At 38.2% G+C, this 22616-nt stretch overlaps 2 protein-coding genes across 2 annotated transcripts in view; both read left to right on the forward strand.

The window, feature by feature from the left end:
- The window catches only part of LOC306868005 (histone H3.2-like), a gene marked incomplete at its 3' end in the record, with an annotated part of 468278 nt that overhangs the window by 435260 nt on the left and 10402 nt on the right, over nucleotides 1-22616 (forward strand). The window lies entirely within an intron of this gene.
- Nucleotides 339-21876, forward strand: bmb (brambleberry; the record flags this gene model as incomplete). Its single annotated transcript, XM_079414409.1, has 11 exons — nucleotides 339-572; nucleotides 857-985; nucleotides 1121-1306; nucleotides 8661-8679; nucleotides 15386-15502; nucleotides 18338-18517; nucleotides 18598-18804; nucleotides 19659-19818; nucleotides 19960-20003; nucleotides 20216-20363; nucleotides 21747-21876. The coding sequence occupies 11 exons, from the start codon at nucleotides 339-341 to the stop codon at nucleotides 21874-21876; spliced, it is 1554 nt and encodes a 517-aa protein (XP_079270535.1).

The raw sequence follows: 22616 nt of genomic DNA on the forward strand, positions 1-22616 counted from the left end.
CCAACAGAGCAATTTGGTCTTTACTGTTCCTATACTTTTGGAGGGTACTATATATTTATGCGTGTATTCCTATTCATTTTAAAAAAATAGTTTTCTCTGTTTATGTATAGTTTTTTTTTTTTTTTTTCACTCATTTATTAAATGTTAAAACAGGTTATTTTTATTAGTTTATAACTGCAAATACAGGATGTTTTTAAATGATCTGCATGCAGCACATATTTAATGTATTTTATGTTGCTAGTAGTAAGTGTTTCAGGACCAACTGGAAATAAGGGATGCATTTAAGTGCCATGTATCACACACGTCCTCATCTTCTGTGTGCAGGCCGGTTGCTGAGGATGGGGCGCTGGTTTGTGATGCTGTGGGTGTTGAGTGTGCAGTATGGGGAGGTGGATGCTTTCTTCGACTGGCTGAAGGAGCCTGCACCCACTCCTGCTCCTCCACAGGAATCCATCGCCCCGATTCTGCTCCACGGAGAGACCCCAGCCTTTGAAATGAGTGTTGTGGATGAGAAGTTTTTGGCTGAAGCAAAGCAGATGGAGCTCAGTCCTCTGGACGGCTGCCATTTCCGGGTAAGCACACTCTATATGGCATCTTTCAAGAATTTCACAATCAACAATCAGCTAATTACAAGCAGCAGAACAACCATGTCAAGCCAATGTGCGATGTATAACGGTATATACCATACACATCGCTTCAAAGCAGTTTGTCACCAAGTTCAGCAAAGCAGAACAAAAATATAAATCAAATAAGCAGTGCTCAAAGTACAGTATCTAGAGCTGGGTAAATTTAAAAAGGTATCAGACTTAAGGGCAGAATAACAGCTTTAAAGACACATTGCCTGTTGTATTTGTAGGTTGTTGCTCAGCTCAAAGCTACTTGTAGTGGCCTATCAGAGGAGCAGCTGGCCAAACTGGGCGTGGCTTTGTTCAACTGCCAATCAGAGGTTGAGGGCCGCAGGACTTACCCTTGCACTGAAGACATGGTAGGGTCAAAGGCCACAACCTTGCTATTTTATAGGTGCAATATCAGCTAAACTATAAGTGAATCTAGTCACTGTGCAGGTCAGGTTTCTAGAATTCATTGAGTCTGATTAAACCATATTTCTCTCTCCCTGCAGTCTATAAAAGAGTGCACAGCGGACATGGACTCGGACACGTGGAATGCATATCACATTGTCAGCAACCGAGCGCGGTCCGTGTGTTACGCCACGCGCCAGCAGCACTTCCGCAAGCGAGCCGAGCTAACCGTCAATGCCCTGATCTCCACCGCAGCCAGCCAACTGGATGCCATGAAAGACCTAAAGGTTTGTTCTAAAGATCTCACTTTCATTTGTATGTTCTTCCTCTTCTTACGGTGCACAATCATGTCATGTTTATTCCAAAGAAAGGTCACTTGGGTTCTTTCAAGTCATTCTGAAATCTTACGTTATGAGTAGGGTTGCCACGCTTCTCTTAAAATAAGGAATTGTACTGTATTTGAAGGTAAAATGATGCATCCCTTATCGAATCAATACGGGACGCGATTTGTCCCGTATTTTCACAAAGGCCAACACAGTTGAATAAACAAAATTTGCACTGTTTATAATACTAATAGCAATTATAATGAAATCAATTCCATAAGCAGTCTTATTTAGGGCTGGGTATCGTTCAAAAATGTTCGATTTCGATACCGGTTCCTGAACAATACTTTTTTCGATACCAATTTTATGAAAACAAGATTACATTATCTCAAAAACTTTGGTTTTATTTTTTTCAGCTTGTTGACATGTATACAGACTCAAAGACTCATCTCCTGAGCCACTGCACAAAGGACAAAATATAGCCAACACAATAAATCAGTACAAATAATTTTAATAAAGCTCAAATAGTTCAGTTTACAGTAGTGCGTGCTCGTTTTAAAACGCATAGCTCAGACAGAATCATCATTTCTATTCATTTATTCTAGGATGTTAAAGACTTTATCCACTTTCATAAGTGGATGTTTTATTTTCTTTCACAATATGTTTTATTGTTATTAAATTCTATGTTGTAGTATGTCTAATTATTTGAATGCATAAAAACTACTTAGTTTATTCAAATTTATTCTTAAAACAGCCTTATGAAATGTTTTCAGAAATTCTGTGTTCTGTATCTGGTTTTCAAATGAAGGCATAAAACATTAATTTAATTTTTCTTTTAAATTATTGAAAATAAAACTTATTTTGGCAAACAAAATTTTACTATTAAAACATGGAACAAATGTTGTGATCAATTAAAAAATAAGAGTTTTAATAATGTAATAGTAGCCTAGTAGTAGCAGTACACTCTGCTGAACAATATTAATTTATTTCTGCCGCAGAGTTAAACCGAACTTTTATTTTGACGTGTTTCCGGGAATACCTTTACAGTTCTGTGTGTATATGATATGATGCAAGTTTTACTCAAATCAAATGGTAAAATGCTCATGAAGTGACTCTCAGAGCAGTTCTGGAGATGTTGTTCATGTGTTTATGTCCTCATTTAGTGAGACGGCAGACGCTGAAATGTCTGTGTCAAGTAAGCGAAACTGCGCGATATAGAGAGCAGACTGCTCCGAACACTTTCGAATCGCTCTCGCGGAGGTCAAACACTGATCAATCAGCACCGCGTCACTTCTAGTCAAACACACCTCGTGCTGCAGGATTATTGGCTCACTGACGTTAATGAGATTAACCCCTTAGGTATCGAAATGTGGTACCGAACGACAAGACGTTTTTCGATACTCGGTGGTATCGAGGCAATTCGGTGGGTGCCTAAAAAATATGGAACTCGATACCCAGCCCTAGTCTTATTAGAGAAGCTCATTTGTGCGTGATTGCATTTTGGCGTCTATTTTTTCCAGAGCAACAGAGTCTCCAGAACGCGTGCCGTTAAAGCCTTTCACACGAGTGCAGCATGCTCTAAACCTGTGGTTTAAAGCACCTAGAGCTCAACTCTGCCCTTTAAACACAGGGCTCTCCAGATGTAGGGCTGAATGGTCCGTGTACGTTTTGATAGTTTGTTTTCCAATTTGAAACGAAATAAGCAGAAACGAGAAAACGGCACCTTTATTCGTTTTTTCGTTTTTTTTAAAAAAACGAAAAAACGAGATTTCGGCTTGATTTTTCGTTTTTTAGTTCAGAGGCATAAAACGAATAAATGACTTCAAAATTCGTTTTCCACATGTGGGCGGTCCTTAGACGCCCCCTTCCGCCGATTGGTGAAGCAAATCTGAGCATGTGACGTCATCAGTAGTCGCTCAGGTCTGTTCAACAAAATAATAGTCCTCTAACGTTACTATGGCTTCCGATTCTTAAACTGTACAGGGCAGGTCCTGTTGGGCTTTCTTCTGTGCAACTTTACGCGTTTCACAGAAATCTTTACATCAGAAATATTAAATATTAGTCTGCCACCAGCCCGTTTTATTTAGCTGTGCAGAGTTAAATCTGTGTGGTGAAGCTGCGCTAGACAGCGCCGAGCAAGAGAGGATCACTGACCAGTGTTCAGTCAGCAGTCAGAACTTGGGTACCTATAATGGTGAAATACATTTGTACTGAAAATGACCCGCGAGTATGATTGACAGGACGATAGCGGAGGCAATTAAAAGCGCAATATGACTTCTGTTAACAAAAACATATATATATTTTTTTAATATAAGTGGCTTTGTCTTTGTTTTAATCAAATAATTGTGAACCACAAACCGAGCCTTCGTTTTAAAGGGCGATTTCCAAATATATTTTATTTATTTGTTATAATATGGGTATTTTATATCACCCGTCTTATTAGTTTGATATGGAAGCCCGTTTCCGCCAATGAATAAAAAATAAAACAAGGTAATTGCGACTTTTTTTCTCAGAATTCTGACTTTTTTTCTCACAATTGCGAGTTTTTATCTCACAACTCTGACTTTCTCGCACCATAGCAAACCACTCTCCGCGTAAGGCTTTTGGACGCGGTTGGACAGTACCATTACCGCCGGGCTTTCAGACACAACATTCTTCATTTCTTTATAGTTCTGAGTTTGAGGCAGCTTCTATCACGTTATTTTAATAACAGCTGTCAAGTAAAAACACGAGAGTGGATATATATGAATGCACGCAGGTGGATTTCCTTCACTCTCCATGAAGCCCGCTTTCATCTCTATGTTCTTGCTATAGAATTATCTTATCTCCTGTATTTAATGTTGTAAGATATCAAGCAAGACATCCCCAATGAAAATTATAAATAAATGACAATTATTTAGTCAATTATATATGAAGAGTTCAGATGCAAAAGCTTAAATGCCATCTGAAATTCTCTTCTAAAATTTGTATTTTTCGTTTATATTCAGTTATTTTAATTTAACCCTCTGATGGTTTAAATCTCTGTACCCTATAGTTTTTTTGGGGTCTCCAGAGACCCCAGACAATAACATTTAATTTTGTAACAAGATAATAGTTTTGTTTTTTTTTACAAATGTAATTTTACTCTGTTTGTTAATGTTTTTACTCAACATTTGTGCAGTTTTTGGAGGATTTATGATATCTTTTAAATTTCTATAAATAAATATTTATTTAAATTACAAATTTACAAAAAAACAGCATTTGATGTAAAATTCACTTTATAAAAGGCCCAGATTTCTAACTTTCATTCATGGGGATAACATGGATCATTTTAAATGATTTAATGTAACATTTATACCCATTTTTTGGAAAATGCAGTTTTAAAATAAAAAAATATCACTTTAACCACTAGATGGCCATAGAGCTCCACTATATGCTATTTGCTATTTGAGAGACCTGAAAGATATCTTTTCACAAGTTGGATTCAGTTGGATTCATATCTAAATATTATAAAATCACAATTATAACAAAAATAAAATATTTTTTGTCAAAGTTTAGTATTTTTTTGTACTGAAAACCCCCCAGTTTTTCAATAATGTTACATTATGATTAGAATCAAACCTGAACAAAATGTTACAAAGAGAAATGTTGGAGTCTTAAGATTTTATCATTTATTTCAATTATCTATTTTTAATATAATTCTACAATTTTAATCAATATTTCAGTTACTAACTGTAACAGAACAAAAATGAACAGAAATTAACAGTTATATTACATATGAACACATGAACTGAACAGCAATAACAAGTGAGCAAATAAAGCAGTAAAAAGAAAATTTAGTAAAAGAAATCAAACAACGAGGAACAATAAGTGTGTGTGTGTGTGTGTGTGAGAGAGAGAGAGTGTGTGAGTACACTTTGAAAATCAAGTGTCAGTCAGTGTCACCTCTTTATATTTGTGTTGGTTCTGCATTTTGGATGATTTTATTTGACAAATTATAGCCTTACAAATGTGTTTGTGTGTGTGTGTGTGTGTGTGAGTGTGCACATTTTCAATGTGTCAGTGTCACCAATTTATTTTTGTGGTGGTACTGCATTTTGGATGATTTTATTTTACAAATGATAAGAGAACAGTTTTTATAGTCTCTAAAAATGTGTTCCTCTATATGTGTGTGTGTGTGTGTGTGTGTGTGTGTGTGTGTGTTGTGAGCAATATAATTTAGCATTGTGGATGTTTTTTGCATTGGTGGAAGTGTGCCACTTTATTTGTGCCATTTCTGTCGATGTGTTCTGCGTTGTTTCTGATTTTGATGATGAATTTTGTCTATTTTGATTGCGGGGTCTCCAGAGACCCCGAAAGCCACGAGTGTCACAAATTTTGTCACGCTAACATAAAAACAGATATCATTCCAATTATTTTTTTTTTTTGTAGATCTAGAAAGTGTTGAGAGCCGTAGAAGGTTTCATACCATTTGGACAAAGGGAACATTTTTTAAAAATTGAGCAAAAGTCATTTGGGGTAAAAAAAGACCCCGTAAACAATCAGAGGGTTTTAATGACAATGAAAAGAACCTGTACCTGAGAAAAATGCTCATTTTAGAATAAAATTTCAGATGGCACTTAGAGGCTTTTGCATCTGAACTCTTCATATATAATTGACTAAATAATAATAATAATAATAAAAACTTATCTCAAATTAATGAATCCTTAATTTATTTATAATTTTCATTGGGGATGTCTTGCTTGATATCTTACAACATTAAATACAGGAGATAAGATAATTCTATAGCAAGAACATAGAGATGAAAGCGCGCTTTATGCGAGTGTGAAGGAAATCCACCTGCGTGCATTCATATATATCCACTCTCGTGTTTTTACTTGACAGCTGTTATTAAAATAACGTGATAGAAGCTGCCTCAAACTCAGAACTATAAAGAAATGAAGAATGTTGTGTCTGAAAGCCCGGCGGTAATGGTACTGTCCAACCGCGTCCAAAAGCCTTACGCGGAGAGTGGTTTGCTATGGTGCGAGAAAGTCAGAGTTGTGAGATAAAAACTCGCAATTGTGAGAAAAAAAGTCAGAATTGCGGGAAAAAAAGTCAGAATTCTGAGAAAAAAAGTCAGAATTCTGAGAAAAAAAGTCGCAATTACCTTGTTTTATTTTTTATTCATTGGCGGAAACGGGCTTCCATATCAAACTAATAAGACGGGTGATATAAAATACCCATATTATAACAAATAAATAAAATATATTTGGAAATCGCCCTTTAAAACGAAGGCTCGGTTTGTGGTTCACAATTATTTGATTAAAACAAAGACAAAGCCACTTATATTAAAAAAATATATATATGTTTTTGTTAACAGAAGTCATATTGCGCTTTTAATTGCCTCCGCTATCGTCCTGTCAATCATACTCGCGGGTCATTTTCAGTACAAATGTATTTCACCATTATAGGTACCCAAGTTCTGACTGCTGACTGAACACTGGTCAGTGATCCTCTCTTGCTCGGCGCTGTCTAGCGCAGCTTCACCACACAGATTTAACTCTGCACAGCTAAATAAAACGGGCTGGTGGCAGACTAATATTTAATATTTCTGATGTAAAGATTTCTGTGAAACGCGTAAAGTTGCACAGAAGAAAGCCCAACAGGACCTGCCCTGTACAGTTTAAGAATCGGAAGCCATAGTAACGTTAGAGGACTATTATTTTGTTGAACAGACCTGAGCGACTACTGATGACGTCACATGCTCAGATTTGCTTGACCAATCGGCGGAAGGGGGCGTCTCAGGAACGCCCACATGTGGAAAACGAATTTTGAAGTCATTTATTCGTTTTATGCCTCTGAACTAAAAAACGAAAAATCAAGCCGAAATCTCGTTTTTTCGTTTTTTTTAAAAAAACGAAAAAACGAATAAAGGTGCCGTTTTCTCGTTTCTGCTTATTTCGTTTCAAATTGGAAAACAAACTATCAAAACGTACACGGACCCTGAATGGGAAAGTGATCAATGGTTCTGTCTGATGATGAACAGTTTGCAGAGAAGCATTTCAGTTTTTCACAGTGGACTGTCTGACTTAAAGGGATAGTTCGCACCAAAATTAAAATCTTGTCACAGTTTCAAACCCACAAGTTGTTCCAAACCTGTTTTTTTTTTTATTTTTTTTTTTTATATATCTGTTGGACAAAAGCCCAATGACTCTGATAGTATTTTTTTTTCTCTACTATAGAAGTTACTGGGGACCAGAAGCTGTTAGCTTCTGTTAAGTTACCCACATTCTTCAAACTAACTTATTTTGTGTTCAACAGAAGAAATAACTTAAAAATATGACAATTTTCATTTTTGCGTGAATGTACCTTTAAAGTGACAGACACATGCATGTTTCTAAAGGTTATAGGCTATTGTTTTATTACAATTTGGATAGTCTGTTAATATTCTATACATTTATCAGAGCTTGGTAGACATAATCATGTCTAAAAATATTCAAATTATGTTAGACATGATTAAGACCTGCTTCCCGTCCCCTTTTCTAGAATAGAGCTGCACCATTACAGCTCGTACCTGCTAAAAACTTCTGTTTTGGTTCTGATCATCATGTTCATCACGCTGAATCATGCTTTTTAAACCATATTAGTTTAAACGTCTTGTATATGGAGTGCACACGGACAGAAAGCGGCTGTCATGGCATGCGAGTACTAAACTTAAGTTCTCATTCACACACGTTTGCGTTAAACACATGAGTTACACAGTCAGTTATGTCTGTGAAGGTAAACAGCTGGGAAAGAAATGGCGTGTTTGTATTAGATCTGCGTGGCAGCAGCAATATACAGTAAATAAACCAATGGGAAACATCGGTTTCCCTCTGCTCTAGGTTGTCTCCTCAGTTCTTGTGTTCTCCTAACAGATAGGGTAGTTTCTCCTGGTTTGAAAGAGTTTTTTGTGTGTGCTGGTGCGCGTGTAATATAGTTTTACAGAGTTCTGCATGCAGGGTCTCAATTGGATGTTTTTCCCATTTTTGGTGAGATCTTGATTTGGATTTGTCAGTGGACCCCACACCTCACTGCCATAGAGGGCAATGGGCTCAATTACTGATTCTGATATTTTCAGCCAAATTCTAATAGGGATTTCTATAGGACATTGGCGTTTTATGGCGTAGAAGGCCCTGCATGCTTTATCTCTCAGTTCTGTCACAGCATGGTTAAAGTTTCCTGTGGAAGTGATTGTCAAACCCAGGTAGTTGTTGTGTGATGTGTGTGTTATCTGGTTAGTGCCTAATGTAACTGTGTGTTGTGTTCCCTGGGATCCAGATCTTTTTTGAAATATAATAGTTTTGGTTTTCTTCAGGTTGACTGTCAGGGCCCAGGTGTGGCAGTATTGCTCTAGCAGGTCCAGGTTCTGCTGTAAATGTTGAGTGGGAGACAGCAGAACCAGATCATCTGATCTGTGAGTTGTGTAGAGCGAGGCCAGGGGCCGCTGATCGCTCCAGACTGAGAGCCAGGTCATTGATGTAAATGTTAAATAATGTTGGGCTTAAGCAGTAGCCCCGTCTCACGCCACACTCCTGGGAAAGATACCTTGTACGTTTGGTGCTGATTTTTACGCCACATTTACTTTCAGTGTACATTGATTTGATAAGGTCATGGGTTTTACCTCCTATGCCACTTTCAATAATTTTGTAAAATAGTCCTTGGTGCCAAATTGAGTCTCAAGCTTTTTTGAAGTCGATAAAGCATGCATATATTTTACCTTTTATCTTGGTTAACGTGTTTCTCAATTAGAGTATGTAATGTATAGATGTGATCAGATGTACGGTAATTTGGTAAAATCCAATTTGACTTCTGCTCAGCACATTGTGTGTGATGATGAAGTCTAATAGTCGAGCGTTTATTACACAATGACTTTCCCAGGTTGCTGCTCACACAGATGGCTCTGTAGTTGTTAGGATCAAATTTATCTCCGTTTTTAAAGATTGGTGTTATCAAGCCTTGATTCCAGATGTCAGGGATGTAACCTACACTCAGAACCACATTGAATAGTTTCAGAATGGCCGATTGGAATTCACTGCTTGTGTTTTATCATTTCATTTAATATCCCATCAGGTCCAGAAGATTTGTGTTGGAGGTTTTTGATTTTTTTTTTTTTTTTTTTCTTTAAGTTCTTTATCAGTTATTGGGAAATCAAATGGGTTTTTGGTTATCTTTGATTGTTAATTCTAGTTTTTCCAGTTGGTTGATTGTTTGAATTTGCTGGCAGATTGTGTTTGTTTGTACTTTTAACAATGTTTGGATATTACTTTCCCATATTTCTCCGTTTTGATTGCCAATTCTTCATGATCAGTTTTTTTCAGATTGTTCCAATTTTCCCAAAACTGGTTTGTTCACTGACTTCTCGATTATTGTCAGTTGTTTTTGGATGTATTGTGCTCTTTTGGTTCTGAGTGTATGTTTGTATTGTTTTAGTGTTTCACTGTAAAGAGGGCGGATCTCTACATTATTTGGATCTTTGTGTTTCTGATTTGACAATGTTCTCAGTTTTTTGCGAATAGTTTGGCAGTCCTGATCAAACCAATTTTTAGGTATTTGGTTTTTATTTATTTTTTTTTAGTTTCAATTGTTTTCAATTTGGATTGTTTTGCTGATTTTTTCAGATGTAATTGATATCTCTGACAGCAAGATTGACACCTTCATTAGTGTGAGCATAGTTGTTATTTAGAAGGTTATCTACCAGCACTTGTATTTTTTTGTCTGCTAAGTGCTTTCTTATATTCTTCAGCGCTGTTTTCAGCCCATCTGTATGGTTTTCTGATGTTGTACAGCTTACTGGACTTTGTGTTAGTTATTTTCTCTCTTTTTGAGATACGCAGTGCTTTGACTGTGATCAGACAGAGGGGTTAGTTCTCTAACAGTGAATGATCTGAGAGATGAAGGATCTATGTCTGTTATATAATCAACTGTGTTATTCCCAAGAGGTGAGCAAAATTAATCTCCCTAAAGTGTGTCCTCGTAACCTACCATTGATATTCAGACTTCGACAGAACTGCAGGAGGACTTTCCCATTCTTATTTACTATATGATCATGGTTATTTCTGTGGATCTGGGAGAATGTGTTATCAATAACAGTCCGTTTGTTGTTGATATAGTTGCTCCCTTGTGCATCGGTGAAGTCCGGCTGTAGTCCTGTTCTTGGGTTCAGGTCCCCGCAGATGAGCACGTTTCCCTTTGCCTGGAAGTGGCTTGTCTCTTCCTCTAATGTGGAGAACATGTCTTCGCTGTAGTAGGCTTCGCTCTGATGGCGGGATTTATATGGCACATATGAATATCATTTCTGGATGGGAGCAGTTCCTTGTGGATTTTAAGCCAGGTGTAGTATTTGCCTTGCTTTACTGTGATGTGGTTGTGGAATTTTGATTTGTACCATATTTGTCCTCCTGAGTCTCTTCCCTGACAGACTGTGAGTTTGTGATGGTAGTAGGGGTGGGCGATATGGGAAAAATATCATATCACGATTTTTTATAGAAATATCACGATTCACGATTTTTATCACGATTCTTTGTTAGTTTTACTATTTTGGTTTTACAAGTTGTCTGAGCATTACAGCCAAACTAGAAAGACAAAGATGCATGGCAGATATTTAGGCCAAAGTGGGCGAAGATAAAAAATCTTTGTCATTATTTTATTTTTCTTATTAAAAAATAAGAACAAAGATACACATTACAAATACAGATAATATACAAATAAAACAAACAGTGCTTTATTTCCAGGTACAATAGGTGTATTTAGCAGAGCATTCAATGAAATTGAATGAACAAATATAAAAATAAAACACTAGATAGACTGATTCCTAAAGCAACTGTATTAAAGATTTTCAGTCAAGAATAGTGAGTGATTTTTCTCTTTGCGTGTTGTTGTTTTGTTAACGTTAAATGAATAGTTCCCCCACAAATTAATATTCTGTCAATTCTGTCATAATGTTGTATTTTTATATCATCATTTACTCAAAAGTTGTTTTAAACCGGAATGCGTTTCTTTCTTCTGCTGAACATTTATAAATGCTATTTTGAAGAAGGTGGAAAACCAAACAGTTGCTGGTCCTCAGTGACTTCCATAGGATTTTTCTTTCCTACTATCAAAGTCAATGTGGACCAGCAACTGTTTGGTTTTCCACTGAGTAAATAATGACAGAAATTAAATTTTAGGGTGAACTATCCCTTTAATGACAGTCGACAGCACGTTTAGTGTCCTGTTCCTTTAAGAGCTGCACGCATCTAATATACAGGCACGCATCCGTTTCTCTCTTAACTATTTACTTTCATTTTCGAGATAACCAACTCAGTCTGTATGTAAACCTTGTGTGTTTTGACAGTATTAGCGCAAAATATAACTTAGTTGAGTAATCAGGCGCTGTTAGACAGGCGTTTTAGTGCGCGTGCTTCAGGTGAATCCGCTCAGAACATGCGCACGTCAGACCAGCGCGTGAATTAAACATTTAACCAGCAAGGCTTGTATGCAAATAATGTACTTTTGCGATCGCGAATAAGTGCAGTGTCCTGTCTGAGTAACTCTACTGCTGTATGTCGTGTTGTACAGTATATAGAGACGGCGGCGCCAGAACTGTAATTGACAATGTGTGCTGTAGCGCGATACTACGATATTTCTTAAAAAGCAGATCGTGGAGACATTTTTATCGTCCACGATCAAAAATCGTCATATCGCACACCCCTAGATGGTAGGATGATTTCTCTGTAGTTGGGTGGGCAGTGGGTGATGGCGTCTGCCCTGCTCCATGTCTCCTGTAGAATTATAATATCCATCTCGTTGATGCTCTTCTGGAATTCTGTGTTTAAACTCTTTAGTCCAAAGGCTGTTGAATTCAAGCCTTGAATATTCCACATTGATATTGACAGTCATTTTAAGTGTGTGTTTGTGTGTATTACTCTTGTACATTATTTGACCAGTTTGGAGCAGATGATGTTGAGCAGGAGTCTTATCTGATTGAGTTCGGCAGCTGCAGGGTTCTGTGGCTGTCGGGCTGCGGCGGCGTAGCTCTGTGATGGTGCTCCAGGGGTCGAGTCCTGTCTGGTTCTTGGAGGAGGATGGATGTTTCTTTGTGTTTGGGAGCTGCTCTTGCTGTTTAGGTTTCTGCTGTTTTCTGTTTAACCAAACATGACACAGTTTGAATGCTGAACGGAGGATGACAGACAGAAGCAGTGGGAAGAATTTACGTGAACTTGAATTTAACGACTTAAATATTCATCTGTACCGCACATTAAACTATGGAACGGCTTCAGAACACTTGGACTTTGACTTTATGGTGCTTTTCTAATGTTTTTGTGCTTTCGTGGGGCTTAGCAATAACACCATAGTATACGCACAATATCGGATTTATATCGGTCTCGTCTGACCGATACCCGATCCAGCAGAAATGCCAGTATCGGACGCGATACAGATCCTGAGTATCGGATCGATGCATCCCTAATCTGTGCATAAACGGTAAAACAAGACAAAAATGACAATCCTCATTGACACTGACGTATAAAAAAAAAAACACCACAATATTCATCCTGAAGTAGCTTAAATAGCACTGGAGAGATGCTTGACCACTTCCTTGTGCCAGTCAACAGTCTAACCGCAGCATTTTGTACTAGCTGCAGCCGTGACAGCAGATTCTTAGACAACCCTAAATATAGCAAGTTGCAATAATCCAACCTGGATGAAATAAAAGCATGAATCATGGTTTCCATGTCCTCAAAAGACAGAATTCTCTTCAATGTGGCAATAATACGCAATTGATAGGAGCTTCCTTTTAACAACAGCACTGACTTGTCTATCAAACTACAACTCAGCCAAAGGCTACACCAAGATTTCTTACTTGCGTATTGATATTTGCTAAGGGGCCAACATGTACAGAAAGCCGTTTGGCTAATTTTGGGGGGCCAAAAATCACCTCTTCCGATTTGGACTCATTGAGCTTCAGGAAACTAGAAGCCATCCACGCCCTTATTTCATCCAAACCCTCAAACAAAGTAGAAATATTGGAGTCATTGTTACATCTTAGTGGCAGATACAGCTGGATGTCATCAGCATAACAATGATAAGCCACATTAAGTTTTTGACAAATTATACCCAAAGGACGCATACATGGAGAAAACAACACAAGACCAAGACATGAGCCCTGAGGAACCCCCGAGGAAATAAACTGTGATCTAAAGCTTCCGAGCTCCACCACAAAGGATCTTCCATGTAGATAGGATAACCAATTTTAAACAACCCCCTCAATCCCCCCCCCCCCCCCCCCCCCCCACTCCTGCAAACGGGCAAGAAGAATCGCATGATCCACAGTGTCAAACGCAGCACTAAGATCCAGAAACACCAAAACAACGCAATTCCCAGCGTCTACAGAGAACAACAAATCATTTGACACTTTGAGAAGGGCAGTTTCAGTGCTATATTGAGACCTGAAACCAGACTGAAACTTATCAAAAATTGTTTCCACTTTAAAATATAGAAAGTTGATTTAAGAACCACCAATAACTTGGCCAAGAAAGGCAGTTTAGAAATCGGTCTGTAATTGTTTAGCACTGAAGAATCCAGAGTGGGCTTTTCCAAAAGAGGCTGCACCAAGGCATGTTTAAAATATGAAGGAACACCACCCTTTGAAAGACTCAGATTTAGGATGTGGTGGGTTCTATGATCCGGTCCATAATAAATCAGAGTTAATATACTAGGTGGAATAACAGCTAATGAACAATAAGATGGCTTAAGATGTTTAACAACTACTAACAACTCAGAAAGAGAAACGGGCTTAAACATAGAAAGCTGAGCAGAAGGAGTCAGGCCGAGCTAGGAGTCCAACAGGATTTGAAGTAGATATTGAGATATTGGCTGTAATAGTACTGATCTTATCCACAAAAAATTGTGACACTTTCACAGGCTCTTTCAGAACCATCAAAAGCAAAAGAATATACAGTTTTCCGGACTGTATTTGTGCGAAATGGTGCACTCGGACAATGATGATTCTGTGAGATTGGAGCTGAAAAATAATGTGCCTTGGCAGATTTTACAAACTGTTGGTAGGTATGCAAACAGTCCCTGAGTATCTCATAGGAGACTTGGAGCTCGTCACTTTTCCATCTCCTTTCTGCCTGTCTCCATTTTTGCCCAAGTGAGCGGCTCTCTGCATTAAGCCAGGGCTGTGAAACCATTTTAGATTTCACCTTTTTAAAAGGGGCTATGGAGTCCAGAATACCACTACACTGAGTTATAACCATCAACCAAAATATCTAAATCGGAGCATAATGGGAACAAAACTGTCACACACATTCGTTTGGGACTTAAAAGCCTCTGAAAAGGCTGTCAAAGTGTAAATGGACCTTACACGACGACCTGCTGACTCGCTACCTTGAGTGATCATAGAAAAAAGCCATGTTAAAAGTAATAAAATGATGACCTGAAAGGCCAAGGCTTTCTACAGCCAGCTCTCGCACCAGAATACCCCAAGATAAAACCAAGTCCTGTGTATGGCCTTGTACGTGAGTAGAACCCACTACTGACTGAGTAAGGTTAAACACCTCCAAGACAGAGAACATCTGGACAACAGAGCCTTGTCATCCTAGGTGACTTCAATATTCATCTATCACAGCACGTTATCATAGAAGATACAAATTGAGAATTACCAAATAAAATCCTTGTTATATTTTGTAGCTCTGTATACAAGTCCAAAAATCACAGGCCTAGTTAAATCCACTTTAAAGATGTTTAGACGTGCACTAGAGGTGGTTTATCCAATCACAACACACTGGACCAGCTAACCAATCAGAGCCTATCGTGCATTTCTGAGGGAGGGGGTTTATAAAAGCAGGAAATGATCAGCGCGTTTATCAGAGAAGGGACACAGCGGTGTGAAATAAAGGTAAATTATGTTTAACAAATGAAACATTAACACTTGTTTGCACCCCATAAACACAATCAAGCCTAGAAAGTCAACCAGCCCTTTAATATCTTCATAGTAACTAGGTTAACATTATCTGTTGCTCTCAACGTTGTGGTTATGGAACGGTTTATATATTTCAGAGAATGTAAGCGAGCAGGTGAAGGGTCAGAGCTCAGAAGTGCAGGAGGGACATCAAGCGATTCTTGACGACCTGGCTCTGGTCCGAGGAAGTGCGCAGGACATCTACGAAAAAATGGGTAATTACTTCTGAAATCATATCCTACCGGTCAGACATTTGGAAGGATTACAATGTTATATTTGTTCGTTTGTTTTTTAATTGAGTCTCTTCTGCTTCCCAAGTTTGCATTTATTTGATCAAAAATACAGAAAACGCACTCGTCTAGCGAACTATTACAATTATTAACAACTGCTTTATTTAAATGTTTTAAAATAACTTCTGTGATCAAAGCTCCAGTCTTCAGTGTCCCTTCAGAAATAATTCTAATATACTGATTTTCTGCTCAATTACTATCAGTTATTATTGGTGCTCAGATATTAATAATGGCTCTTATGACGGTTTCCAATAATTGATTTGTATGCTCCCAACTATTTTTGCTGCTTATTTTTTTTAATTATATTTGTTTTATTTAAACAGTGAAGGTTTGTGGACTTATACATTTATAGAAAGTTGTAGACTAATAATAAAAATAGAAAAGATACTTATGTTAGAGAAGATTTGTCACTTTTGATCAATAACATTTAATACGGAGTAAAAATTTCTATACATTTCTAAAAGTTATTTATTAAAATAAATCTTACCCCAAATATTTGGAACGTTTGGTGTTTCAGCAAATATATGAAGCAGCACAACTCTTTTCAACATTGATAATCATCAGAAATGTTTATTGAGCAGTAAATCAGCATATTAGACTGATTTCTGAAGATCATGTGACACTGAAGACTGGAGTAATGATGCTGAAAACACAGATTTGAATATCATGAATAAATTACACATGAATACATTTATATTTTACAATATTACAATAAAAAAGTTATTTTAAATTGTAGTAAGTCACATTCGTTTTTACTGCATTTGTGATAAAATAAATAGAAGAAACTTATTTTTAAAAACAAGACACACACACACACACTAGGGGTGGAACGACTTCTGATTTTTATTAAAGTCGACTTATATGTGATGAAAGCTGACGTCGACTAGTTGCTGATGATGTCATTAGGCAAGGCAAGCATAGGAGCAATGCATTTAATGAGCATATAAGCCTGGAGCTAAGACTCAAACACCTTGTGTACAGCTATGGCATATGACACCGTGTTGCCCACATGGCTATTGCTCCTATAACAGCTTTTTTTTTTTTTTTTTTTTTTTGTCTTTGGGTCGTTATATTTCTCACAGATTTCTATTCGTTCTAAAACTGTTACAGATAAAGTAGCACGGTAAAGATTACATTCATATGAATGTATTAGTGAGAGCAATTGCGTGTGAATTAATTCTACCTGGCAGCGTCTCTCTACTAGTTCACCCAAAAATGAAAATTTGATGTTTATCTGCTTACCCCCAGGGCATCAAAGATGTATGCGACTTTGTTTCTTCAGTAGAACACAAAGATTTTTAACTCAAACCGTTGCAGTCTGTCTCGTATAATGGCAGTCAATGGGACCCACGGCTTTGAGAGTCAAAAAACGTACACAGACAAAACCAAATTGAGTCGCAGGGTTTGTGACGTTACATTGAGGTCTTAAGACACGAAACAATCAGTCTGTGCAAGAAAGTGAACCCTTTTTTTTTTTTTTTTAACCTCTGATCCATCGCACTGTCCAGCTTCCTGAGCGCGATGCTGGTGCGTGAGGAGTCTTCTTGCTTTACGGGGGATCGCAGACTTATGTGCATTACCGCCACCTATCTGTAAATTGACTATTGACCCTCCTAATTGAGATTGTAGATAGGCTTCAGACCTCAAATAGACCATTGACACTGTGTGTGTGTGTGTGTGTGTGTGTGTGTGTGTGTTAGTGCAGCGGCACATTAGATTAGAACGCAGATTAATTTAACTGTACAGTAAACTGCTTAAAACGTGCATTCTCCCATTCAATTTTGAGCATTCAGTAATAATCATACACTAGTGCTCTGAGCCCTTCAGAGTATGCATTAACGGAGAGTATTTACACTAAGTGCAAGTAGCCTGCCTTGTTGGCAAAGGCCATGTACACTAACTCCGCCCACCAATGTGTGATTTGGTTATGGTCAAGATTAAACACGGACACTAACTCAGTATCAGTTTCAGTGGCATAGATGGAAAGGCGCACGCTTTTTGGCTCGATCGACCGGAGTTCGAACCCGCCTTTTGCCAAACTTTTCATATCTCATTGGAAAGGCATTTATTTTCAATAAAAATTAAGGGAATAATCAGTTGAAAAAAGTATGGGGTAGGTGTAGGGGAGGGGTTTATTGTCCCAATAAGGTGGCATCCATTTAATAATTTGAATTAAAACTACGCAATAACACTGAGTGTTAATTATGTAGTACAATATGTGCAGATAATTGCCACTATTTGCAATAAGTTGTATAAATAGCTGAAAATCTTGCTATTTTAACATAGAATCTATAGCTATTTACACAGTGTAAATGGCATATCGTTAAAAAATACTGCTATTTTCACTTGGTATAAATAGTATCTATCGCTAAAAAAATGTTGCAGTGCATTTATTTGTCATTTTATCTGTTTGGAAACCGAGCGTAAATGTGGAAGTCCTTCATAGATTTCTTATCCTGTTGCACCCTCTATAGGACCAGCGACTAGTCGACGTCAAGCTTGAAGCATCATGGCAGAGGATTAAAGTCGACTAGTAGGCGCAACCTCTAACATATGCACGCACACACACAGACAGTCATTATTCCCAGCTTTTGACTGGCAGTGTGTATATTTTCTTTAAGAACATCCTAGTCATTCTCTGGAGACATTACAGAACAACCCAGAAACTACCTAGCCGTGTCTTTGCAAATATCCAAAATACATTAGCACTATTTCAGCTAATAACCTCACATGGTTTTGTCTGTTAATCCTGTGATGCAGAGCTGAATCTGAACGGCTTCCTCCAGCAGCAGAACACCACAGCTCAGTTCTACTCTGAGCTCATGAGTAAGCTGGAGCGCATGAACGGGACTCTGGGATACATGTTGACGTATCTGGACAATATGCAGAAGCGCCTGGAGGACAGACTGCATTTGATCCAAGGCTATCTGAGCTGGGCAGGTGCTTACATGGTGTACAAATGAATAAACCAGAAACAACATTTGAATATGCTTTGGATAAATGTGTAATCCTCCTCCTAGGCCTGAGCCTCCGAGCTCTGTGGACGTGTGTGATGCACGCCGGTTATTTCCTACTGTCTGCGGTGCTGCTGTCGTTCCTGCAGTGTGCCACTTTCTCCCGCGTCACTCTGCTCCTCATGGTGCCGATCAATGCCATCGCAGAGATCAACCAGCAGTCTGCGCTCGACTTGGTCTCGCTCACTTTGCTGCTGTTCACACTTTCACTAGGTATCTGTACTGAGAACAAAGGATTCATCTATGTGCTTTTAAACATTCATTATGGTGTTTTGAGGTGAAGTGTGTTTCTGTACCGCTGCTGAGACCATATGAAGTTAGACCGTCATAAGGTGTTTTCAGACATGCAGAAAATTACTGTAAAAATTAGCATTATTTGATGACTGTCCTCTTAAAGGGATAGTTCACCTAGAAATGATAATTTGATGTTTATCTGCTTACCCCCAGGGCATCCAAGAGGTAGGTGACTCTTTCTTCAGTAGAACACAAACAAAGATTTTTAACTCACTGTTGGACTCTGTCAGTCACATAATGGCAGTCTTTGAGAGTAAAAAAAAAAACATACACAGACAAAACCAAATTAAACCCTGCAGCTTGTGACGATACATTGAGGTCTAAAGACACGAAACGTTTGATCTGTGCAAGAAACTGAACAGTATATCATTTTTTTCCTCCGATCCACCGTAATGTCCTACTGTCATGTGCCGGTTGTTGTGAACGCGCTCAGGACAGTTGGACATGGTGGTGGATCAGAGGTAAAAAAATGATATAAATACTGTTCAGTTTCTTGCACAGATCAAACGTTTCGTGTCTTTAGACCTCAATGTATCGTCACGAGCTGCAGGGTTTAATTCGGTTTTGTCTGTGTATGTTTGTTTTCTCTCAAAGCCATGAGTCCCATTGACTGGCATTATATGACTGACAGAGTGCAACAGTGAGTTAAAAATCTGTGTTCTCCTGAGGAAGCAGTCGCATACATCTTGGATGCCCTGGGGGTAAGCAGATATACATCAAATTTTCATTTTTGGGTGAACTATCCCTTTAAGATTCTTGTACTTGTGGTGCAGGCCGCTGGTTTGTCCTGCAGATCCTCTGGGCGTTATCTAAAATGAAGGACCAGACCTGCAGCACTGCTCCTCTCTCCATAGGTCCTCCTAAAGGGAAGACTCCAGAAAAACAGACGCAATCAATGGAGCGCTGCCATGCGTCGTCCTCCACTCCTGTCCTGTGAGTTTACTATTGTGGAAGAGAGAGGAAACGAACCATTAACTCGCAGCATCTCATGTTTTGATGCCATTTCAGGCTTGAACATGCTGTTGTGTGCTTACAGGTTTTTTGTTTAAGGTTTTAATTATCCTCTTGTTGTAGGAATGACCCAGACTGCGATTTGGAGGTGGAGAGCTTCATGATGGGTAATTTACTCTTGTGTCTTTTGTTCTATGTATTCACAAGATCAGCCACAGAACTGTACTGGACAGTGTGTAAACTAAAGAACACAGACGCAGCCGGGTTGATCCATTTGATAACTCTTCTCACGTAAATTTAGCATCTGAAAGGGTGTTATATGAAAGTGTGTGTATATATCTCCCCTCCCCTCTTTTCACCACTCCCTTTCTTGGTGTAGGTGATCCATGTCCCATGTCCATGTCCATGTCCCAATCTCAGTCTCATGGTCCACCAAAGTTTAATCATCTAATGTCAGCCACACCCAACCACTCAATTCCCATCGACCCCTGCATGCCCATCATCCTTTGCTCTCTGCTGCCTCTACTGTTGCATTCAAGAAATGTTGGATAGATTGTATTAAGTTGAATGTGCACGATGCCACCACACAGTCGTCTTTGAGAGTGGGAAACTCAAATTGTTCTTAAACCTGCTGGATGCAGCCAGACTATAGCTGTGCTATGTCTGTATTGATGCTAAATTTGTTCAAATTATTGTTTTTATTTTTCTTGTTGTGTACAATAAAACTGGTCATATACAAAATATCATGTGACCCAGGACCACAAAACCAGTCATGAGTAGCACGGGTATATCTAGCAATAGCCAACAACACATTGTATGGGTCAATATCTATTTTTATTTTATGCCAAAAACCATTAGGATGTTAAGTAAAGATCATGTTCCATGAAGATATTTTGTACATTTCCTACCATAAATATATTAAAACTTACTTTGATTAGTAATATTCTTTGCTAAGGACTTTCTTTGGACAACTCAAAAGATCAACATATTGAGAAAATCACTTTTAATTTGTTAAAATAGGAAAATATTGGGCCAAGATCCAAATGGAAACAAACTATACATCAATGAAAAGCTTATTCAGCTTTCAGATGATGTATAAATCTTAATTTAAAAAAATGGACACTTATGACTGGTTTTGTGGTCTAGGGTCACATATTGTATAATTACCATAGAACAGGGATGGGCAACATTGGTCCTGGAGTGCCGATGTCCTGCAGAGTTTAGCTCCAACACTGAAAAAAACCTCACCTGCCTGTAGCCCTAGTGATCCTGAAGACCTTGATTAGCTTGTTCAGGTGTGTTTGATTAGGACTGGAACTAAACTACAGGACAGCGGCACTCCAGGACTGACGTTGCCTATCCCTGTCATAGAACATATGATTCATACAGGAAAAAGGAGAAAAGGTGATGGACAGACAAAAACGGATGCAGACACTGCCAGACTGCGGAGAAATGCATGTGACTTGACTGTTTTTTGCACTTTAAAACTAATACCTACTCTAACATTCTCTATGCTACTACCTACCTTCCTCGTAGAGGACAAAAAGTTACCTTTTGTTAAGGTGCGGCTGGTGCAATTGCTTTATTTTATAAAAGGAAGTTTTAGATAATTTGACCCATCTTATCCCGTCCTCTTCTTTATCCTGTAATCATAACTGCAATGTCATATACCTCTAAGCAACAATGATGTACAAATTAGCCATGTTCAAGCGTTTAATAAACACTCATGGCATTTTTTTTCCCCAAGTCTTTGGTTGTCTTTTTAAAAGAAATATTGCAATAAATTCTATACCATGCACTTCATATGGAGGTATTATCGTACCGTGAAATTTTGATCGTTACATCCCTGAAAATGCATTATTTTTACTGTTCTCTCGCTCAATTTTTCAAAGCTATTATTTTTTGTGAAGCTCTTTTTCAGGTCGCCCGCTGTGCAGCGGCATCACGCGGCTGGGTCAGCCATGCAAAAAGAGGGCTCTGGTGGGTCAGGACTACTGTAGACTACATGAGGGCGGTCACACCTCCTACAGTCGACTCTGAAATTGATTCAGCATCTCTTGTCTTTTATTAGTCTTCATTTCTGTTTACAGAAGTGTTTGCAGAATATACATTGAATGCTAGAACACTTTTCTATTTTTAACCATTTAATCATGGTAGTTTGTCTTTTTGGTCCTAGTGTTTTATTTCATGTTTGTTGTGCCACTTATAGATGTATTCTGCATTATTTATAATAAATTATGAAAAGATTTAAATTTGCAAGTACTTATGGATTTTACCTTGCTGTCTGCAAATGCATTGTCTTACAAACATTTATTAAAGTATTTTTGGAAGAAAATGATCTAGTAAATGAAGTCTGTGTGTGTCTTTGGAGTGCATTTGTCTGAAGTTAATGATTGTGCGCTTGCAGGCCATGCATGCTTGGGAGTCTTTAATACTTGAATAGAAATGCTAACAGATAGCTCTCTCCATCTCAGTTTACACCTGGTATTAACATGAAAGTTTTCTGGTTCTAAACCTCTTCCGTTTAAGAATTCTGGAGATCACTATATACTCCTGGGAACCTCCAATGCAGCAGAAATCATGTCGGAGTTCTGCAGGTAGTACTTTTTACCTGATGACTTTGGTTTCTATATATGCATCTCCATCTGTTAAACCCATAGACAACTTTGTACCTTCCCATATCATGTCCAATCATTTCAGTTTTCAATTTGTTTGCACACCTGGACGGGTTAAGTAGCCAGCACAAATTCACATCTTTTTAAGATATTAATTTGTTGCAC

This window comes from Barbus barbus (assembly GCF_936440315.1).
Source record: "Barbus barbus genome assembly, chromosome: 50".
Lineage (NCBI taxonomy): Eukaryota > Metazoa > Chordata > Actinopteri > Cypriniformes > Cyprinidae > Barbus > Barbus barbus.